General features: G+C 55.5%; 1 protein-coding gene across 1 annotated transcript in view; it reads left to right on the top strand.

The window, feature by feature from the left end:
* The window catches only part of LOC128650446 (retinol dehydrogenase 12), a 260,133-nt gene that overhangs the window by 173,043 nt on the left and 65,669 nt on the right, over positions 1-21,421 (top strand). Inside the window, exons 2-3 of the mRNA XM_053704388.1 lie at positions 319-558; positions 20,757-20,846. Of these exons, the coding sequence (XP_053560363.1) occupies positions 319-558; positions 20,757-20,846 (330 nt within the window). The remainder of the gene's footprint in view (positions 1-318; positions 559-20,756; positions 20,847-21,421) is intronic.

Below are 21,421 nucleotides of genomic sequence, written 5' to 3'. Positions count from 1 at the left end.
CTTCCTGCAGAAACCTACCTACCTGCAGTCCCTGACTTTCCTGCAGAAACCTACCTACCTGCATTCCCTGACCTTCCTGCAGAAACCTACCTACCTGCATTCTCTGACCTACCTGCAGAAACCTACCTATCTGTAGTGCCTTACCTCACTCAGGGGCCCCATTGACTGTTTATTATCACAGAAGCCTGTACATTCTGTACTTCTGTATAGTAAGGCAGAAGGTGCTGGTTCTTTATAAATATGAGAATAGATGTAGAAAGCAGTAGTACTGTGTCTGACAAATACACTTCAGGCTCTGTTCTCTCTTGTTCCCTGCAGGAATTGGGAAATGTGTGGCGCTGGAATTTGCCAAGAGAAACGCACGGGTGATCCTAGCGTGCCGGAGCAAGGAGCGAGGCCAGAAGGCTGTGGATGAGATTCAGAGTAAGACGGGGAACAAGCAGGTGATTCTGCAGATACTCGATACCAGTAGCTTGGCCTCAGTGCGAGCGTTTGCTGACCGCATTCTCCGGGACGAGAAGAAACTTCATATCCTGATCAACAATGCCGGAGTGTCAGGTACCTTAAGATAACCTTTTACATGGAACAACGAAAGGACAGCCGACCCCTAGGCACTGGCAGGAAAAATAACAATAATAGAAGCAAGCACAATGTTCTTTAAGTAAATAATAATAATGTCACAAAGTGCCTAGTACCGATGTCCCTCCTCTAACCATGAACATTCGTGACACCCCACCACATGAACCTCCTCTACATCCCCTACAACAGCTGTGGCACCCCACCACATGAACCTCCTCTACACCCCCTACAACAGCTGTGGCACCCCACCACATGACCCTCCTCTAACCATGAACAGCCGTGGCACCCCACCACATGACCCTCCTCCACACCCCCTACAACAGCCGTGGCACCCCACCACGTGACCCTCCTCCAAACCCCTTACAACAGCCATGGCACCCCACCAGATGTCCCTCCTCTATGCCTCCTACAACAGCTGTGGCACCCCACCACGTAACCCTCCTCTACATCTCCTACAACAGCTGTGGCACCCCACAACATGACCCTCCTCTACACCTCCTACAACAGCCGTGGCACCCCACCACATGACCCTCCTCTACACCTCATACAACAGCTGTGGCACACCACCACATGACCCTCCTCTACACCTCCTACAACAGCTGGGGCACCCTACCACATGTCCCTCCTCTACACCCCCTACAACAGCCATGGCACCCCACCACATGACCCTCCTCTACACCTCCTACAACAGCTGTGGCACTCCACCACATGTCCCTCCTCTACACCTCTTACAACAGCTGTGGCACCCTACCACATATCCCTCCTCTACACCTCCTATAACAGCTGTGGCACCCCACCACATGACCCTCTTCTACACCTCCTACAACAGCCGTGGCACCACACCACATGGCCCTTCTCTACACCTCCTACAACAGCTGTGGCACCCCACCACATGTCCCTCCTCTACACCCCCTACAACAGCTGTGGCACCCCACCATATGTCCCTCCTCTACACCCCCTACAACAGCTGTAGCACCCCACCACATGACCCTCCTCTACACCTCCTACAACAGCCGTGGCACCACACCACATGACCCTCCTCTACACCTCCTACAACAGCCATGGCACCACACCACATGACCCTCCTCTACACCTCCTACAACAGCTGTGGCACCCTACCACATGTCCATCCTCTACACCTCCTACAAAAGCCGTGGCACCTCACCACATGTCCCTCCTCTACACCTCCTACAACAGCTGTGGCACCCCACCACATGACCCTCCTCTACACCTCCTACAACAGCTGTGGCACTCCACCACATGTCCCTCCTCTACACCTCCTACAACAGCTGTGGCACCCTACCACATGTCCCTCCTCTACACCTCCTACAACAGCTGTGGCACCCCACCACATGTCCCTCCTCTACACCCCCAACAACAGCTGTGGCACCCTACCACATGTCCCTCCTCTACACCTCCTACAACAGCTGTGGCACCCCACCACATGTCTATCCTCTACACCCCCTACAACAGATGTGGCACCCCACCTAATGTCCCTCCTCTACACCCCTTACAACAGCTGTGGCACCCCACCACATGACCCTCCTCTACACCTTCTACAACAGCCGTGGCACCACACCACATGACCCTCCTCTACACCTCCTACAACAACCATGGCACCCTACCACATGACCCTCCTCTACACCTCCTACAACAGCTGTGGCACCCCACCACATGTCCCTCCTCTACACCTCCTACAACAGCTGTAGAACCCCACCACATGTCCCTCCTCTACACCTCCTACGACAGCTGTGGCACCCCACCACATGACCCTCCTCTACACCTCCTACGACAGCTGTGGCACCCCACCACATGTCCTTCCTCTACACCTCATACAACAGCCGTGGCACCCTACCACATGATCCTCCTCTACACCTCCTACAACAGCCGTGGCACCCCAACACATGTCCTTCCTCTACAACTCCTTCAACAGCTGTGGTACCCCACCACATGACCCTCCTCTACACCTCCTACAACAGCCGTGGCACCCCACCACATGTCCCTCCTCTACACCTCCTACAACAGCTGTGGCACTCCACCACATGACCCTCCTCTACACCTTCTACAACAGCCATGGCACCCCACCACATGTCCCTCCTCTACACCTCCTACAACAGCTGTGGCACCCCACCACATGTCCCTCCTCTACACCTCCTACAACAGTGTGGCACCCCACCACATGTCCCTCCTCTACACCTCCTACAAAAGCTGTGGCAACCCACCACATGTCCCTCCTCTACACCTCCTACAAAAGTCGTGGCACCCCACCACATGTCCCTCCTCCACACCCCCTAAAACAGCCGTGGCACCCCACCACATGTCCCTCCTCTACACCTCCTAAAACAGCTGTGGCACCCCACCACATGTCCCTCCTCTACACCTCCTACAACAGCTGTAGCACCCCACCACATGTCCCTCCTCTACACCTCATACAAAAGCTGTGGCACTCCACCACATTTCCCTCCTCTACACCTCCTACAACAGCTGTAGCACCCCACCACATGTCCCTCCTCTACACCTCCTACGACAGCTGTGGCACCCCACCACATGACCCTCCTCTACACCTCCTACAACAGCTGTGGCACCCCACCACATGTCCTTCCTCTACACCTCCTACAACAGCTGTGGCACCCTACCACATGATCCTCCTACAACAGCCGTGGCCCCCACCACATGTCCTTCCTCTACAACTCCTTCAACAGCTGTGGCACCCCACCACATGACCCTCCTCTACACCTCCTACAACAGCCGTGGCACCCCACCACATGTCCCTCCTCTACACCTCCTACAACAGCTGTGGCACCCCACCACATGACCCTCCTCTACACCTTCTACAACAGCCATGGCACCCCACCACATGTCCCTCCTCTACACCTCCTACAACAGCCGTGGCACCCCACCACATGTCCCTCCTCTACACCTCCTACAACAGCTGTGGCACCCCACCACATGTCCCTCCTCTACACCTCCTACAACAGTGTGGCACCCCACCACATGTCCCTCCTCTACACCTCCTACAAAAGCCGTGACACCCCACCACATGTCCCTCCTCTACACCTCCTACAAAAGCCGTGGCACCCCACCACATTTCCCTCCTCCACACCCCCTAAAACAGCCGTGGCACCCTACCACATGTCCCTCCTCTACACTGTCCTACAACAGTTGTGGCACCCACCACATGACCCTCCTCTACACCTCCTACAACAGCCGTGGCACCCCACCACATGACCCTCCTCTACACCTCCTACAACAGCCATGGCACCCCACCACATGACCCTCCTCTACACCTCCTACAACAGCTGTGGCACCCCACCACATATCCCTCCTCTACACCTCTTACAACAGCTGTGGTACACCACCACATGACCCTCCTCTACACCTCCTACAACAGCCATGGCACACCACCACATGTCCCTCCTCTACAACTCCTACAACAGCTGTGACACCTCACCACATGATCCTCCTCTACAGCTCCTACAACAGCCGTGGCACCCCACCACATGTCCTTCCTCCATGCCCCCTACAACAGCCGTGGCACCCTACCACATGTCCCTCCTCTACACTGTCCTAAAACAGCCGTGGCACACCACCACATGTCCCTCCTCTACAACTCCTACAACAGCTGTGACACCTCACCACATGATCCTCCGCTACAGCTCCTACAACAGCCGTGGCACCCCACCACATGTCCTTCCTCCATGCCCCCTACAACAGCCGTGGCACCCTACCACATGACACTCCTCTACACCTCCTCCAACAGCCGTGGCACCCCACTACATGACCCTCCTCTACACCTCCTACAACAGCTGTGGCACCCCACCACATGACCCTCCTCTACACCTCCTACAACAGCCGTGGCACCCCACCACATGACCCTCCTCTACACCTCCTACAACAGCTGTGGCACCCCACCACATATCCCTCCTCTACACCTCTTACAACAGCTGTGGTACCCCACCACATGACCTTCCTCTACACCTCCTACAACAGCCGTGGCACACCATCACATGTCCCTCCTCTACAACTCCTACAACAGCTGTGACACCTCACCACATGATCCTCCTCTACAGCTCATACAACAGCCGTGGCACCCCACCACATGTCCTTCCTCTACACCTCCTTCAACAGCTGTAGCACCCCACCACATGTCCCTCCTCTACACCTCCTACGACAGCTGTGGCACCCCACCACATGACCCTCCTCTACACCTCCTACAACAGCTGTGGCACCCCACCACATGTCCTTCCTCTACACCTCATACAATAGCTGTGGCACCCTACCATATGATCCTCCTACAACAGCCATGGCACCCCACCACATGACCCTCCTCTACACCTCCTACAACAGCTGTGGCACCCCACCACATATCCCTCCTCTACACCTCTTACAACAGCTGTGGTACACCACCACATGACCCTCCTCTACACCTCCTACAACAGCCATGGCACACCACCACATGTCCCTCCTCTACAACTCCTACAACAGCTGTGACACCTCACCACATGATCCTCCTCTACAGCTCCTACAACAGCCGTGGCACCCCACCACATGTCCTTCCTCCATGCCCCCTACAACAGCCGTGGCACCCTACCACATGTCCCTCCTCTACACTGTCCTAAAACAGCCGTGGCACACCACCACATGTCCCTCCTCTACAACTCCTACAACAGCTGTGACACCTCACCACATGATCCTCCGCTACAGCTCCTACAACAGCCGTGGCACCCCACCACATGTCCTTCCTCCATGCCCCCTACAACAGCCGTGGCACCCTACCACATGTCCCTCCTCTACACCTCCTACAAAAGCAGTGGCACCCCACCACATTTCCCTCCTCCACACCCCCTAAAACAGCCGTGGCACCCTACCACATGTCCCTCCTCTACACTGTCCTACAACAGTTGTGGCACCCACCACATGACCCTCCTCTACACCTCCTACAACAGCCGTGGCACCCCACCACATGACCCTCCTCTACACCTCCTACAACAGCCATGGCACCCCACCACATGACCCTCCTCTACACCTCCTACAACAGCTGTGGCACCCCACCACATATCCCTCCTCTACACCTCTTACAACAGCTGTGGTACACCACCACATGACCCTCCTCTACACCTCCTACAACAGCCATGGCACACCACCACATGTCCCTCCTCTACAACTCCTACAACAGCTGTGACACCTCACCACATGATCCTCCTCTACAGCTCCTACAACAGCCGTGGCACCCCACCACATGTCCTTCCTCCATGCCCCCTACAACAGCCGTGGCACCCTACCACATGTCCCTCCTCTACACTGTCCTAAAACAGCCGTGGCAACCCACCACATGTCCCTCCTCTACAACTCCTACAACAGCTGTGACACCTCACCACATGATCCTCCGCTACAGCTCCTACAACAGCCGTGGCACCCCACCACATGTCCTTCCTCCATGCCCCCTACAACAGCCGTGGCACCCTACCACATGACACTCCTCTACACCTCCTCCAACAGCCGTGGCACCCCACTACATGACCCTCCTCTACACCTCCTACAACAGCCGTGGCACCCCACCACATGACCCTCCTCTACACCTCCTACAACAGCCGTGGCACCCCACCACATATCCCTCCTCTACACCTCTTACAACAGCTGTGGTACACCACCACATGACCCTCCTCTACACCTCCTACAACAGCCATGGCACACCACCACATGTCCCTCCTCTACAACTCCTACAACAGCTGTGACACCTCACCACATGATCCTCCTCTACAGCTCCTACAACAGCCGTGGCACCCAACCACATGTCCTTCCTCCATGCCCCCTACAACAGCCGTGGCACCCTACCACATGTCCCTCCTCTACACTGTCCTAAAACAGCCGTGGCAACCCACCACATGTCCCTCCTCTACAACTCCTACAACAGCTGTGACACCTCACCACATGATCCTCCGCTACAGCTCCTACAACAGCCGTGGCACCCCACCACATGTCCTTCCTCCATGCCCCCTACAACAGCCGTGGCACCCTACCACATGACACTCCTCTACACCTCCTCCAACAGCCGTGGCACCCCACCACATGACCCTCCTCTACACCTCCTACAACAGCCGTGGCACCCCACCACATGACCCTCCTCTACACCTCCTACAACAGCCGTGGCACCCCACCACATGACCCTCCTCTACACCTCCTACAACAGCCGTGGCACCCCACCACATGTCCTTCCTCCATGCCCCCTACAACAGCCGTGGCACCCTACCACATGACACTCCTCTACACCTCCTCCAACAGCCGTGGCACCCCACTACATGACCCTCCTCTACACCTCCTACAACAGCCGTGGCACCCCACCACATGACCCTCCTCTACACCTCCTACAACAGCCGTGGCACCCCACCACATGACCCTCCTCTACACCTCCTACAACAGCTGTGGCACCCCACCACATATCCCTCCTCTACACCTCTTACAACAGCTGTGGTACCCCACCACATGACCTTCCTCTACACCTCCTACAACAGCCGTGGCACACCATCACATGTCCCTCCTCTACAACTCCTACAACAGCTGTGACACCTCACCACATGATCCTCCTCTACAGCTCATACAACAGCCGTGGCACCCCACCACATGTCCTTCCTCTACACCTCCTTCAACAGCTGTGGCACCCCACCACATGACCCTCCTCTACACCTCCTACAACAGCCGTGGCACCCCACCACATGTCCCTCCTCTACACCTCCTACAACAGCTGTGGCACCCCACCACATGTCCCTCCTCTACACCTCCTACAACAGCTGTAGCACCCCACCACATGTCCCTCCTCTACACCTCATACAAAAGCTGTGGCACCCCACCACATTTCCCTCCTCTACACCTCCTACAACAGCTGTAGCACCCCACCACATGTCCCTCCTCTACACCTCCTACGACAGCTGTGGCACCCCACCACATGACCCTCCTCTACACCTCCTACAACAGCTGTGGCACCCCACCACATGTCCTTCCTCTACACCTCATACAATAGCTGTGGCACCCTACCATATGATCCTCCTACAACAGCCATGGCACCCCACCACATGACCCTCCTCTACACCTCCTACAACAGCTGTGGCACCCACCACATATCCCTCCTCTACACCTCTTACAACAGCTGTGGTACACCACCACATGACCCTCCTCTACACCTCCTACAACAGCCATGGCACACCACCACATGTCCCTCCTCTACAACTCCTACAACAGCTGTGACACCTCACCACATGATCCTCCTCTACAGCTCCTACAACAGCCGTGGCACCCCACCACATGTCCTTCCTCCATGCCCCCTACAACAGCCGTGGCACCCTACCACATGTCCCTCCTCTACACTGTCCTAAAACAGCCGTGGCACACCACCACATGTCCCTCCTCTACAACTCCTACAACAGCTGTGACAACTCACCACATGATCCTCCGCTACAGCTCCTACAACAGCCGTGGCACCCCACCACATGTCCTTCCTCCATGCCCCCTACAACAGCCGTGGCACCCTACCACATGACACTCCTCTACACCTCCTCCAACAGCCGTGGCACCCCACTACATGACCCTCCTCTACACCTCCTACAACAGCCGTGGCACCCCACCACATGACCCTCCTCTACACCTCCTACAACAGCCGTGGCACCCCACCACATGACCCTCCTCTACACCTCCTACAACAGCTGTGGCACCCCACCACATATCCCTCCTCTACACCTCTTACAACAGCTGTGGTACCCCACCACATGACCTTCCTCTACACCTCCTACAACAGCCGTGGCACACCATCACATGTCCCTCCTCTACAACTCCTACAACAGCTGTGACACCTCACCACATGATCCTCCTCTACAGCTCATACAACAGCCGTGGCACCCCACCACATGTCCTTCCTCTACACCTCCTACAACAGCTGTGGCACCCCACCACATGACCCTCCTCTACACCTCCTACAACAGCCGTGGCACCCCACCACATGTCCCTCCTCTACACCTCCTACAACAGCTGTGGCACCCCACCACATGTCCCTCCTCTACACCTCCTACAACAGCTGTAGCACCCCACCACATGTCCCTCCTCTACACCTCATACAAAAGCTGTGGCACCCCACCACATTTCCCTCCTCTACACCTCCTACAACAGCTGTAGCACCCCACCACATGTCCCTCCTCTACACCTCCTACGACAGCTGTGGCACCCCACCACATGACCCTCCTCTACACCTCCTACAACAGCTGTGGCACCCCACCACATGTCCTTCCTCTACACCTCATACAACAGCTGTGGTACCCTACCATATGATCCTCCTACAACAGCCGTGGCACCCCACCACATGTCCTTCCTCTACAACTCCTTCAACAGCTGTGGCACCCCACCACATGACCCTCCTCTACACCTCCTACAACAGCCGTGGCACCCCACCACATGTCCCTCCTCTACACCTCCTACAACAGTGTGACACCCCACCACATGTCCCTCCTCTACACCTCCTACAAAAGCCGTGGCACCCCACCACATGTCCCTCCTCTACACCTCCTACAAAAGCCGTGGCACTCCACCACATTTCCCTCTTCCACACCCCCTAAAACAGCCGTGGCAACCTACCACATGTCCCTCCTCTACACTGTCCTACAACAGTTGTGGCACCCACCACATGACCCTCCTCTACACCTCCTACAACAGCCGTGGCACCCCCCACATGACCCTCCTCTACACCTCGTACAACAGCCATGGCACCCCACCACATGACCCTCCTCTACACCTCCTACAACAGCTGTGGCACCCCACCACATATCCCTCCTCTACACCTCTTACAACAGCTGTGGTACCCCACCACATGACCCTCCTCTACACCTCCTACAAAAGCCATGGCACACCACCACATGTCCCTCCTCTACAACTCCTACAACAGCTGTGACACCTCACCACATGATCCTCCTCTACAGCTCCTACAACAGCCGTGGCACCCCAACACATGTCCTTCCTCCATGTCCCCTACAACAGCAGTGGCACCCTACCACATGACCCTCCTCTGCACCTCCTCCAACAGCCGTGGCACCCCACTATATGACCCTCCTCTACACCTCCTACAACAGCCGTGGCACCCCACCACATGACCCTCCTCTACACCTCCTACAACAGCCGTGGCACCCCACCACATGACCCTCCTCTACACCTCCTACAACAGCTGTGGCACCCCACCACATATCCCTCCTCTACACCTCTTACAACAGCTGTGGTACCCCACCACATGACCCTTCTCTACACCTCCTACAACAGCCGTGGCACACCACCACATGTCCCTCCTCTACAACTCCTACAACAGCGGTGACACCTCACCACATGATCCTCCTCTACAGCTCATACAACAGCCGTGGCACCCCACCACATGTCCTTCCTCTACACCTCCTTCAACAGCTGTGGCACCCCACCACATGACCCTCCTCTACACCTCCTACAACAGCCGTGGCACCCCACCACATGTCCCTCCTCTACACCTCCTACAACAGCTGTGGCCCCCCACCACATGACCCTCTTCTACACCTTCTACAACAGCCATGGCACCCCACCACATGTCCCTTCTCTACACCTCCTACAACAGCTGTGGCACCCCACCACATGTCCCTCCTCTACACCTCCTACAACAGCTGTGGCACCCCACCACATGTCCCTCCTCTACGCCTCCTACATCAGCTGTGGCACCCCACCACATGTCCCTCCTTTGCACCTCCTACAACAGCCGTGGCACCCCACCACATGTCCCTCCTCCACACCCCCTACAACAGCCGTGGCACCCCACCACATGACCCTCCTCTACACTGTCCTACAACAGTTGTGGCACCCACCACATGACCCTCCTCTACACCTCCTACTACAGCCGTGGCACCCCACCACATGACCCTCCTCTACACCTCCTACAACAGCCGTGGCACCCCACCACATGACCCTCCTCTACACCTCCTACAACAGCCGTAGCACCCCACCACATAACCCTCCTCTACATCTTCTAAAACAGCTGTGGCACCCCACCACATATCCCTCCTCTACACCTCCTACAACAGCTGTGGCACCCCACCACATGACCTTCCTCTACACCTCCTACAACAGCCGTGGCACACCACCACATGTCCCTCCTCTACACCTCCTACAACAGCTGTGGCACCCCACCACATGTCCCTCCTCTACACCTCCTACAACAGTTGTTGCACCCCACCACATGTCCCTCCTCTACACCTCATTCAACAGCTGTGGCACCCTACCACATGACCCTCCTCTACACCTCCTACAAAAGTCATGGCACCTCACCACATGTCCCTCCTCTACATCTCCTACAACAGCTGTGGTACCCCACCACATGACCCTCCTCTACACCTTCTACAACAGCCATGGCACCCCACTGTTCCTCCTCTACACCTCCTACAACAGCCGTGGCACCCCGCCACATGTCCCTCCTCTACACCTCCTACAACAGCTGTAGCACCCCACCACATGTCCCTCCTCTACACCTCTTATAACAGCTGTGGCACCCCACCACATGTCCCTCCTCCACGCCCCCTACGACAGCCGTGGCACCCTACCACATGACCCTCCTCTACACCTCCTACAAACGTTGTGGCACCCCACCACATTTTCCTCCTCTACACCTCCTACAACAGCTGTGGCACCCCACCACATGACCCTCCTCTACACCTCCTACAAAAGATGTGGCACCCCACCACATGTCCCTCCTATACACCTCCTACAACAGCCATGGCACCCCACCACATGACCCTCCTCTACACCTCCTACAACAGCCGTGGCACCCCACCAAATGACCCTCCTCTACACTTCCTACAACAGCCGTGGCACCCCACCACATGACCCTCCTCTACACCTCCTACAACAGCCGTGGCACCCCACTACATGACCCTCCTCTACACCTCCTACAACAGCTGTGGCACCCCACCACATGTCCCTCCTCTATACCTCCTTCAACAGCCATGGCAACCCACCACATGACTCTCTTCTACACCTCCTACAACTGCAGCACCCCACCACATGAACCTCCTCTACACCTCCTACAACAGCCATGGCACCCCATAACATGACCCTCCTCTCCACCCCCTACAACAGCCGTGGCACCCTACCACATGTCCCTCCTCTACACTGTCCTACAACAGCCATGGCACCCCACCACATGACCCTCCTCTACACCCCCTACAAAAGCTGTGGCACCCAGTCACATGACCCTCCTCTACACCTCCTACAACAGCCGTGGCACCCCACCACATGTCCCTCCTCTACACCTCCTACAACAGTGTGACACCCCACCACATGTCCCTCCTCTACACCTCCTACAAAAGCCGTGGCACCCCACCACATGTCCCTCCTCTACACCTCCTACAAAAGCCGTGGCACTCCACCACATTTCCCTCTTCCACACCCCCTAAAACAGCCGTGGCAACCTACCACATGTCCCTCCTCTACACTGTCCTACAACAGTTGTGGCACCCACCACATGACCCTCCTCTACACCTCCTACAACAGCCGTGGCACCCCCCACATGACCCTCCTCTACACCTCGTACAACAGCCATGGCACCCCACCACATGACCCTCCTCTACACCTCCTACAACAGCTGTGGCACCCCACCACATATCCCTCCTCTACACCTCTTACAACAGCTGTGGTACCCCACCACATGACCCTCCTCTACACCTCCTACAAAAGCCATGGCACACCACCACATGTCCCTCCTCTACAACTCCTACAACAGCTGTGACACCTCACCACATGATCCTCCTCTACAGCTCCTACAACAGCCGTGGCACCCCAACACATGTCCTTCCTCCATGTCCCCTACAACAGCAGTGGCACCCTACCACATGACCCTCCTCTACACCTCCTCCAACAGCCGTGGCACCCCACTACATGACCCTCCTCTACACCTCCTACAACAGCCGTGGCACCCCACCACATGACCCTCCTCTACACCTCCTACAACAGCCGTGGCACCCCACCACATGACCCTCCTCTACACCTCCTACAACAGCTGTGGCACCCCACCACATGTCTCTCTTCTACACCTCCTACAACAGCCATGGCACCCCACCACATGTCCCTCCTCTACACCTCCTACAACAGCTGTGGCACCCCACCACATGTCCCTCCTCTACACCTCATTCAACAGCTTTGGCACCCCACCATATGACCCTCCTCTACACCTCCTACAAAAGTCGTGGCACCCCACCACATGTCCCTCCTCTACATCTCCTACAACAGCGGTGGCACCCCACCACATGACCCTCCTCTACACCTTCTACAACAGCCATGGCACCCAACCACATGTTCCTACTCTACACCTCCTACAACAGCTGTGGCACCCCACCACATGACCCTCCTCTACACCTCCTACAACAGCCATGGCACCCCACCACATGTCCCTCCTCTACACCTCCTACAACAGATGTGGCACCCCACCACATGTCCCTCCTCTACACCTCCTACATTAGCCGTGGCACCCCACCACATGTCCCTCCTCCACACCCCCTACAACAGCCGTGGCACCCTACCACATGTCCCTCCTCTACACTGTCCTACAACAGTTGTGGCACCCACCACATGACCCTCCTCTACACCTTCTACAACAGCCGTGGCACCCCACCACATGACCCTCCTCTACACCTCCTACAACAGCCATGGCACCCCACTACATGACCCTCCTCTACACCTCCTATAACAGCTGTGACACCCCACCACATGTCCCTCCTCTACACCTCCTCCAACAGCCACAGCACCCCACCACATGACCCTCTTCTACACCTCCTACAACAACTGCAGCACCCCACCACATGACCCTACTCTACACCTCCTACAACAGCCATGGCACCCCACCACATGACCCTCCTCTCCACCCCCTACAACAGCTGCTGCACCCTACCACATGTCCCTCCTCTCTACCTCCTACAACAGCCGTTGCACCCCGCCACATGACCCTCCTCTACACCTCCTACAACAGCCGTGGCACCCCACCACATGTCCCTCCTCTACACCTCCTACAACAGCTGTGGCACCCCACCACATGTCCCTCCTCTACACCTCCTACAACAGCCGTGGCACCCCACCACATATCCATCCTCCATGCCCCCTACAACAGCCGTGGCACCCTACCACATGTCCCTCCTCTACACTGTCCTACAACAGTTGTGGCACCCACCACATGACCCTCCTCTACACCTCCTACAAATGTCGTGGCACCCCACCACATGTCCCTCCTCTACATCTCCTACAACAGCTGTGGCATCCCACCACATGACCCTCCTCTACACCTCCTACAACAGCCATGGCACCCCACCACATGTTCCTCCTCTACACATCCTACAACAGCTGTGGCACCCAACCACATGACCATCCTCTACACCTCCTACAACAGCCGTGGCACCCCACCACATGTCCCTCCTCTACACCTCCTACAACAGCTGTGGCACCCCACCACATGTCCCTTCTCTACACCTCCTACAACAGCCGTGGCCCCCCACCACATGTCCCTCCTCTACACCCCCTACAACAGCCGAGGCACCCCACCACATGTCCCTCCTTTGCACCTCCTACATCAGCTGTGGCACCCCACCACATGTCACTCCTCTACACCTCCTACAACAGCCGTGGCACCCCACCACATGTCCTTCCTCCACACACCCTACAACAGCCATGGCACCCTACCACATGTGCCTCCTCTACACCGTCCTACAACAGATGTGGCACCCACCACATGACCCTCCTCTACACCTCCTACAACAGCTGTGGCACCCCACTACATATCCCTCCTCTACACCTCCTACAACAGCCATGGCACCCCACCACATGACCCTCCTCTACACCTCCTACAACAGCCATGGCACCCCACCACATGTCCCTCCTCTACACCTCCTACAACAGCTGTGGCACCCCACCACATGTCCCTCCTCTACACCTCCTACAACAGCTGTGGCACCCCACCACATGTCCCTCCTCTACACCTCATTCAACAGCTGTGGCACCCCACCACATGACCCTCCTCTACACCTCCTACAAAAGCCGTGGCACCCCACCACATGTCCCTCCTCTACATCTCCTACAACAGCTGTGAAACCCCACCACATGACCCTCCTCTACACCTTCTACAACAGCAGTGGCACCCCACCACATGTCCCTCCTCAACACCTCCTACAACAGCTGTGGCACCCACCACATGACCCTCCTCTACACCTCCTACAACAGCCGTGGCAAACCACATGTCCCTCCTCTACACTGTCCTACAACAGCCATGGCACCCCACCACATGCCCCTCCTCTCTACCTCCTACAACAGCCGTGGCACCCCACCACATGACCCTCCTCTACACCTCCTACAACAGCCGCAGCACCCCACCACATGTCCCTCTTCTACACCTCCTACAACAGCCGTGGCACCCCACCACATGTCCCTCCTCTACACCCCCTACAACAGCCGAGGCACCCCACCACATGTCCCTCCTCTACACCTCCTACAACAGCCATGGCACCCCACCTTATGTCCCTCCTCTTACCACGAACAGCTGTGGCACCCCACCACATGTCCTTCCTCTAACCATGAACAGCTATGGCACCCAAACACATCTCCCCCTTTTAACCATGAACAGTCTGTACACCCCACCACATGTCTCTCCTCTACACTTCCTACAACAGCCGTGGCACCCCACCACATGTCCCTCCTCTACACCTCCTACAACAGCCATGGCACTTCACCACGTGACCTTCCTCTACACCCCCCTATAAGAGCCGTGGCACCCCACCACATGACCCTGCTCTACACCTTTACAACAGCCGTGGCACCCCACTGCATGACCCTCCTCTACACCTACTACAACAGCCGTGGCACCCCACCACATGACCCTCTACACCTCCTACAACAGCCACAGCACCCCACCTTATGATCCTCCTCTACACCTACTACAACAGCCATGGCACCCCACCACGTGGCCCTCATCTACACTTCCTACAACAGCAGTGGAACCCCACCACATTACCCTCCTCTACACCCCCTACAACAGCTGTGGCACCCCACCACATGACCCTCCTCTACACCCCCTACAACAGGAATGGTATCCCACTACATGACCATGACTTTCCTCTAAACCCCAACAGCCATGGCACCCCAACACATGTCCCTCTTCTACACCCCCTACAACAGCCTTGGCACCCCACCACATGTCCCTCATCTTCACCCCCTACAACACCCAGCCACATGACCCTCCTCTACATCCCCTACAACAGCAGTGACACTCCACCACATGACCCTCTGCTACACCCCCCAACATCTGTAGCTCCCCAACACATTACCCTGCTCTCCATCCCTCAACACCTTCTACAACAGCCGCAGCACCCCACCTTATGATCCTCCTCTACACCTACTACAACAGCCTTGGCAACCCACCACATGGCCTGCTTCTACACCACCCCATGAGCCATGGCACCCCACCACATGACCCTCATCTACATACTTCAACAGCCATGGCACCCCATCACAAGAACCTGCGCTACAACCCCCAAGAGCTGTGGCATCCCAGCGCATGATCCTCTGCCAAACCCTCAAGAGCTACAGCACCCAACCACATGACCTTCTGCTACACCTCCTACAACAGCCATGGCACCCCACCACATGTCCCTCCTCTACACCTCCTACAACAGATGTTGCACCCCACCACATGTCCCTCCTCCACACCCCCTACAACAGCCGTGGCACCCTACCACATGTCCCTCCTCTACACTGTCCTACAACAGTTGTGGCACCCACCACATGACCCTCCTCTACACCTTCTACAACAGCCATGGCACCCCACCACATGACCCTCATCTACACCTCCTACAACAGCCGTGGCACCCCACTACATGACCCTCCTCTACACCTCCTATAACAGCTGTGGCACCCCACCACATGTCCCTCCTCTACACCTCCTCCAACAGCCACAGCACCCCACCACATGACCCTCTTCTACACCTCCTACAACAACTGCAGCACCCCACCACATGACCCTACTCTACACCTCCTACAACAGCCATGGCACCCCACCACATGACCCTCCTCTCCACCCCCTACAACAGCTGCTGCACCCTACCACATGTCCCTCCTCTACACTGTCCTACAACAGCTATGGCACCCCACCACATGCCCCTCCTCTCTACCTCCTACAACAGCCATTGCACCCCGCCACATGACCCTCCTCTACACCTCCTACAGCAGCCGTGGCACCCCACCACATGTCCCTCCTCTACACCTCCTACAACAGCTGTGGCACCCCACCACATGTCCCTCCTCTACACCTCCTACAACAGCCGTGGCACCCCACCACATGTCCATCCTCCACGCCCCCTACAACAGCTGTGGCACCCTACGACATGTCCCTCCTCTACACTGTCCTACAACAGTTGTGGCACCCCCCACATGACCCTCCTCTACACCTCCTACAAATGTCGTGGCACCCCACCACATGTCCCTCCTCTACATCTCCTGCAACAGCTGTGGCACCCCACCACATGACCCTCCTCTACACCTCCTACAACAGCCATGGCACCCCACCACATGTTCCTCCTCTACACCTCCTACAACAGCTGTGGCACCCCACCACATGACCCTCCTCTACACCTCCTACAACAGCCGTGGTACCCCACCACATGTCCCTCCTCTACACCTCCTACAACAGCTGTGGCACCCCACCACATGTCCCTTCTCTACACCTCCTACAACAGCCGTGGCACCCCACCACATGTCCCTCCTCTACACCCCCTACAACAGCTGAGGCACCCCACCACATGTACCTCCTCTGCACCTCCTACATCAGCTGTTGCACCCCACCACATGTCCCTCCTCTACACCTCCTACAACAGCCGTGGCACCCCACCACATGTCCCTCCTCCACACACCCTACAACAGCCATGGCACCCTACCACATGTGCCTCCTCTACACTGTCCTACAACAGTTGTGGCACCCACCACATGACCCTCCTCTACACCTCCTACAACAGCTGTGGCACCCCACCACATATCCCTCCTCTACACCTCCTACAACAGCCATGGCACCCCACCACATGACCCTCCTCTACACCTCCTACAACAGCCGTGGCACCCCACCACATGTCCCTCCTCTACACCTCCTACAACAGCTGTGGCACCCCACCACATGTCCCTCCTCTACACCTCCTACAACAGCTGTGGCACCCCACCACATGTCCCTCCTCTACACCTCATTCAACAGCTGTGGCACCCCACCACATGACCCTCCTCTACACCTCCTACAAAAGCCGTGGCACCCCACCACACGTCCCTCCTCTACATCTCCTACAACAGCTGTGGAACCCCACCACATGACCCTCCTCTACACCTTCTACAACAGCCGTGGCACCCCACCACATGTCCCTCCTCAACACCTCCTACAACAGCTGTGGCACCCACCACATGACCCTCCTCTACACCTCCTACAACAGCCGTGGCACCCCACCACATGTCCCTCCTCTACACTGTCCTACAACAGCCATGGCACCCCACCACATGCCCCTCCTCTCTACCTCCTACAACAGCCGTGGCACCCCACCACATGACCCTCCTCTACACCTCCTACAACAGCCGCAGCACCCCACCACATGTCCCTCTTCTACACCTCCTACAACAGCCGTGGCACCCCACCACATGTCCCTCCTCTACACCCCCTACAACAGCCGAGGCACCCCACCACATGTCCCTCCTCTACACCTCCTACAACAGCCATGGCACCCCACCTTATGTCCCACCTCTTACCACGAACAGCTGTGGCACCCCACCACATGTCCTTCCTCTAACCATGAACAGCTATGGCACCCAAACACATCTCCCCCTTTTAACCATGAACAGTCTGTACACCCCACCACATGTCTCTCCTCTACACTTCCTACAACAGCCGTGGCACCCCACCACATGTCCCTCCTCTACACCTCCTACAACAGCCATGGCACTCCACCACGTGACCTTCCTCTACACCCCCTATAAGAGCCGTGGCACCCCACCACATGACCCTGCTCTACACCTTTACAAAAGCCGTGGCACCCCACTGCATGACCCTCCTCTACACCTACTACAACAGCCGTGGCACCCCACCACATGACCCTCTACACCTCCTACAACAGCCACAGCACCCCACCTTATGATCGTCCTCTACACCTACTACAACAGCCATGGCACCCCATCACGTGGCCCTCATCTAAACTTCCTACAACAGCAGTGGAACCCCACCACATTACCCTCCTCTACACCCCCTACAACAGCTGTGGCACCCCACCACATGACCCTCCTCTACACCCCCTACAACAGGAATGGTATCCCACTACATGACCATGACTTTCCTCTAAACCCCAACAGCCATGGCACCCCACCACATGTCCCTCTTCTACACCCCCTACAACAGCCTTGGCACCCCACCACATGTCCCTCATCTTCACCCCCTACAACACCCAGCCACATGACCCTCCTCTACATCCCCTACAACAGCAGTGACACTCCACCACATGACCCTCTGCTACACCCTCCAACATCTGTAGCTCCCCAACACATTACTGCTCTCCATCCCTCAACACCTTCTACAACAGCTGCAGCACCCCACCTTATGATCCTCCTCTACACCTACTACAACAGCCTTGGCAACCCACCACATGGCCTGCTTCTACACCACCCCATGAGTCATGGCACCCCACCACATGACCCTCATCTACATACTTCAACAGCCATGGCACCCCATCACAAGAACCTGCGCTAGAACCCCCAAGAGCTGTGGCACCCCAGCGCATGATCCTCTGCCAAACCCTCAAGAGCTACAGCACCCAACCACATGACCTTCTGCTACACCCCTTAACAGACACAAGACCACACCACATGAATCCAGCACTACCCCCCAAAAGCCATAAGTCCCATCACATGACCCTCCACTACACTCCCAAACAGCTGTGAGACCCTGCAACATGAACCTTTGCTACACCCCTCAACATTCACGAAACACCACCACATGAACTTGCACTTGCCCCCAACAGCCACTGGACCCCACCACAGGAACCTATTATTTTAACAACCCCAACCAGCCAAGGAACCCTGTGACATGAACCTTTGCTACACTATTAAACAACCACTAGACCCCACCACAAGAACCTCCACTACAACACCCCCAAGAGCCTCAGAACCCAGCAACATGAGCTTCTGCTACAACACCCAACAGCTACGGGACCCCATCAAATAGACATAAACTAAAATGCCCCTCAGCAGTCACATGCATCTACCACATGAACCTCTGCTACACCCAAAGGCCTCCACCACATGACCAACATGAAATCCCTCATATTATAGAACTTCTAGAACCCAAGTGGTCCATAAACACCAACAGGAACACAGCTAATGCTAAGCTGCCAAAAAATAATTTGTTATCTTGATGTAACTGTACATCTACAGCCTCTTGCAGCCGACATCAGGGTAAATCATATAGTGCTGTGCCTACATCTCATTTATATGGTTTTTAAACCAGTCCTGATGGTATAATACAACAACCAGTCAGTATTGCCACGGGAAGAATGGGAAGGCTTAAAGGAAAAGTGTAATGTTCTCTCTTTTAGTGTTCCTAGTGGTATATTTTACCTGTTGGAGTGTATTAAAATGCTTACCAATAGCTCCTTTATTTTTATTTAGTCATATGAAATTGTCTGATTTGGCCTGCTGAAACTGCCACCTATACTGAAAGTCTCTTTACAGTAGTGTTATCTGTAGAACAGCTATGTAAACAAGAGACACAAGCATTAATAAACCCACAATGGGGTGAGAGAGCATAGCCAATTTGAAAGGGAGTTCAATCAAGCCATTGATGTCCATATTCTGTTTCATCTACCCTCTCATATTGGGCCTGATGGAGCAGAGAGAAATCTTGCAAAATCTTTTTAGGGGCTTTTATGAATATTAATGTTTAATACAATGCTTCACACTCAGACCCTGCATAACGAGATAAACAGCTCTTTAGTTAAATTATGTCTTCTGAAAATTGTGAGGGACCTCACCATACTGATGAGACCACATTGATAATATTACCAGAGTAAATCATTGTGCTCATTGCTTGTGTAACTTCAATATAACATCACCCTATACTTCTGCATTACCAGGGATGCCATTTTCAATTACCTCTGAGGGGCTGGAGAACACATTTGCTACCAACCAGCTCGGCCCGTTCCTTCTCACCAACCTCCTTGTGGGTAAGTACAGGGCTCTAGCTACTCCCATTGGCAATGTCACCTCACTAGATATAAATGTGCCCCTCTAATGACAGTGACAATGTCACCTCACTAGATATAAATGTGCCCCTCTAATGACAGTGACAATGTCACCTAACTAGATATAAATGTGCCCCTCTAATGACAGTGACAATGTCACCTCACTAGATATAAATGTGCCCCTCTAATGACAGTGACAATGTCACCTCACTAGATATAAATGTGCCCCTCTAATGACAGTGACAATGTCACCTCACTAGATATAAATGTGCCCCTCTAATGACAGTGACAATGTCACCTCACTAGATATAAATGTGCCCCTCTAATGACAGTGACAATGTCACCTCACTAGATATAAATGTGCCCCTCTAATGACAGTGATTATGTCACCTCACTAGATATAAATGTGCCCCTCTAATGACAGTGACAATGTCACCTCACTAGATATAAATGTGCCCCTCTAATGACAGTGACAATGTCACCTCACTAGATATAAATGTGCCCCTCTAATGACAGTGACAATGTCACCTCACTAGATATAAACTGCCCCTCTAATG

This window comes from Bombina bombina, chromosome 2, assembly GCF_027579735.1.
Source record: "Bombina bombina isolate aBomBom1 chromosome 2, aBomBom1.pri, whole genome shotgun sequence".
Classification (NCBI taxonomy): Eukaryota; Metazoa; Chordata; class Amphibia; order Anura; family Bombinatoridae; genus Bombina; species Bombina bombina.
Note: the sequence above shows the minus strand (reverse complement) of the source record. Positions and strands in the feature narration are given on the sequence as shown.